The sequence below is a fragment of the Calidris pugnax genome, unplaced genomic scaffold, assembly GCF_001431845.1.
Source record: "Calidris pugnax isolate Ruff unplaced genomic scaffold, ASM143184v1 scaffold84, whole genome shotgun sequence".
NCBI lineage: Eukaryota > Metazoa > Chordata > Aves > Charadriiformes > Scolopacidae > Calidris > Calidris pugnax.
Genome location: NW_015090804.1, coordinates 138,605 through 142,283, shown reverse-complemented (window position 1 = coordinate 142,283; position 3,679 = coordinate 138,605). Strand labels below are relative to the sequence as shown.

Sequence of the window (3,679 nt, the reverse complement as noted above, 5' to 3'; positions counted from 1 at the left end):
AGGGCGGCCGGCTGGTGGCGGGTGTCATGGCGGCGCCCACTGCTGTCAGCGGCCTCCTCTGCGGCCTCACGGACCTGCTGAGCCTCGGAGCCTTTCCCTCTTTGTGTGGTCGGTCTTTCCGTGAACAGCCGTTCCCGGGTCCGCCGCCTTCCGAGGGGGACCGCATGGCCGGGCTCCAGCCTCGGGTACCGCGGCGCCTGAGGGCAGAACGTGGGGATGCAGCTCTTGGCGCCTTCCTCGGGGGCACCGGGGGAATCCCGCCCCTCGCAGGTTTGGCTTCAGTCAGGCTTTTCCCTTTCCTCCCGCTCCGGTGAAGCGCCCAGCTCTTCTCCAAGGTGTTATTTCTTCTCCCAGCCACCTTCTGTTAAGTTCTGCCCTCTTTTTGTTCGCTAAATACATGCGGTTCTGTTAAACTGCTGATGGCGTGAGGCCTCCCTTGAGGCAGACAAATGCCCCACTGGTGGCAAGAAAATCCCCAGGGGTCTTACAGAAGAGAGTGAGTGGGCAAAGAGGCAGCAGGTGACGTTTGTTATGGCATTTCTCTCTCGACAGCTGATAGCAACCAACTCCTCTGCTCTCCCTAAGCAGTATCTCTGCCAGTCGGAGGCAAAAGTGGGGGTGAAGGGATCTGTTGTGACCCTAAATTCATTTCTCGGGCTGCTAAAAAGTTTTTTACAGCTTTTGGGGGAGCTGGCTGCGCCCAGCCCCACAGCTCCTACAGGCTGGATGTTTTCTGTAGGGGAATAAATCAGCTTCTTGGCACTCCTGTCTCCAAACATACTGACACCCCGGGCCTGGGATCCTGGGCGTTCCTTTCTTTGCAGAAAGGAAACTGTTCCTGGTAAAGTTTGGTGCTTTGGCTGTGGGTTAATTAATTAGTTTAGAGACTTTCTATTTCTGCAGCCATCCAGCTGGCTGGGGGCTGTTGGCAAATTCCCCAGTAAGGTGAGTATTATGGTGTACTTATAAGTAGCAATGCTTGTAAATACTTTAAGGAGGATGGGGCCAGTCTTTTTTCAGTGGTGCCCAGGGACAGGACAAGAGGAAATGGGCACAAACATGGACGTAAGAAGTTCCATCGCAACATGAGGAGGAACTTCTTTCCTGTGAGGGTGGCAGAGCCCTGGCAGAGGCTGCCCAGAGAGGTGGTGGAGTCTCCTTCTCTGGAGACATTCAAACCCACCTGGACACGTTCCTGTGGGACCTGCTCTGGGTGGACCTGCTCTGGCAGGGGGTTGGAGGAGATGATCTCCAGAGGTCCTTTCCAACCCCATGTGATTCTGTGATCCTGTGTGCAGTGCTCTCCTGCTGAGACTCCCTTTTCCTTTCTCCCAGAGCTGCATTATAAAGCGTTACTGTGAGAAGAGGTTCGTTCCCAAATACCTGGCCACTATTGGGATTGACTACGGCGTCACAAAGTGAGTACCTTCGTGGTGAGGAGCTCCAGCTGCTCCAGGGTGAGCACACTGAACCAGGTGTGCTTGGCTCTGCCAAGGCTGCTTAGTTTCCGTGGCATAATCTTCATTTTTTGCTTCAATAATAAGTTAATTGGCATCCAAGGCTGCTTAGTTTCCGTGGCATAATCTGCATTTCTGCTTCAATCATAATTTAATTGGCACAATCAGCCTTCCTCTGGTAGCACAGCTCCCCCTTACCATGTTACACCCAGAGCTGGTGCTCTCCTCCTTGTCTGACTGGCTCTAGGGGCAATTTTCTGGCTGTTAAACTTGGAACTTCTTACCAATTTTTCTGTCCCCAGTCACCCAGCTCTTGCTCTGCAAAGGGCTGGCAGAGATCAGGGGTGTTCCTGAGGGGACTCTGTGTGCAAGAGATGAGGGGAGAACCTTCTGAAGCATTTCTCACTTCTCTTTCAGAGTGCAGATCAGGGACCGAGAGATCAAGGTGAACATCTTTGACATGGCAGGGCACCCGTTCTTCTATGAGGTAAGGCAGGCCCAGCTCTGGTCTCAACCAGTCTGTCTCAGAAGCCTTTGGGACCCGTCAGCTTTCCTCAGCTCTGCCCAAAATTGGGTTTGGGGGTGGCAAACTTGAAAATACATTACTTAATGAGCTTTCTGCACTACAACACACCACCTTCTTTCTTGTCACGGAGGCCAGCACTGCAAATCCTCGCTGTCATCAAACATTGCTAGCCCTATTTCAAAGTGCCTCCTTGTGCTGAGGAATTTGCCCAACTTCAGGATAAATTTACTCAGATTGGGAGATTTTTGGAGCTTCCTTCGGGCATTTGTCACATACTGGCATCCAGATCCGTGACCAAAGTGCTATAAAACACTTGCAGTTGGACCAGCTGATGGTGTAGGTCCCTTCCAACTGAAATATTCCATTCCATTATTATTTGCTGTATAAACAATAAACAGTATTATTTACAAAAAGGAGCTGGCAGGGTAAAACTTTAGGATTTGAACACATAAACTACCACATCCATTTTGGAGAGCTGGCACAAAGGAGTGACTGTGCTCACCACTAATACTGGTTTTAAATCATAAATGAAAAAATAAAGTGGGCTCACGAGTAGGAGAAAGGAACATTAAATGTTTATCCATTATACTCCTATTGTTTTAACAGTGTAATGCAAAAGGAACATTAAATGTTTATCCATTATACTATTGTTTTAACAGTGTAATGTGTACTCATTCTTAATTACTTAATGACTCCCAGGCCTTCCAGTTGGTCTGACACCTTGTCTGCCACCGTGTAGCTGTGGTTTTTTTGTGTGGAGGTGAGTTATTTTACAGGCTGATCGCTCTCCTCTGGCAGCACAGCGAGGGTATTATTTGTGTTCCTCCATCTGTCCTTTTTCTGTGATCTTCTCTGTGTGTGGAGATGGGTTTTTTGTCACAGACCCAAATAGGTGTCAGGTAGATGGTGATCACCCACATCACCTGGGCTGTCCCCGATGCCAGCTCCCTGCCTTTGTCCCCGCAGGTGAGGAATGAGTTTTACAAGGACACACAGGGGGTCATCCTGGTCTACGACGTGGGACAGAAGGAGTCTTTTGATGCCCTGGACGCCTGGCTGGCTGAGATGAAGCAGGAGCTGGGCCCCCACGGGAACATGGAGAACATTGTCTTCGTGGTCTGCGCGAACAAGGTGGGCTGTGGCAGGGCCCTGATCTCCAGCCCTCAGGGCTCGTTGTCTTCCCAGCCTGAGCCCAAGCTGTGGGCTCGTGCACCATGTGCACCAGTGCAGGCTGGGGGTGACCTGCTGGCCTGAGCCCAAGCTGTGGGCTCGTGCACCACGTGCACCAGTGCAGGGTGGGGGTGACCTGCTGGAACATCTCTGTGGAAAAAGACCTGGGAGTCCTGGTGGACAACAGGATGACCACAAGCCAGCAATGGGCCCTTGTGGCCAAGAAGGCCAATGGCATCCTGGGGGGTATCAGGAAGAGTGTGAGCAGCAGGTGGAGGGAGGTCATCCTGCCCCTCTGCTCTGGTGAGGGTCTGTCTGGAGCACTGAGTCCAGTTCTGGGTTCCCCCGTTCAAGAACTGCTGGAGAGGGGACAGCAGAGTCTGGAGCACTGGGACCAGTTCTGGGCTCCCCCATTCAGGAACTGCAGGAGAGGGTACAGGAAAGGGCTACAAAGATGATGAGGGGCCTGGAGCATCTCCCTTAGGAGGAAAGGCTGAGGGACTTGGGTCTTTTTAGTCTGGAGAAG

General features: G+C 51.9%; 1 protein-coding gene across 1 annotated transcript in view; it reads left to right on the top strand.

Moving 5' to 3' along the window:
* The window catches only part of DNAJC27 (DnaJ heat shock protein family (Hsp40) member C27), an 8,462-nt gene that overhangs the window by 308 nt on the left and 4,475 nt on the right, over window positions 1-3,679 (top strand). Inside the window, exons 2-4 of the mRNA XM_014937940.1 lie at window positions 1,333-1,418; window positions 1,875-1,944; window positions 2,950-3,114. Of these exons, the coding sequence (XP_014793426.1) occupies window positions 1,333-1,418; window positions 1,875-1,944; window positions 2,950-3,114 (321 nt within the window). The remainder of the gene's footprint in view (window positions 1-1,332; window positions 1,419-1,874; window positions 1,945-2,949; window positions 3,115-3,679) is intronic.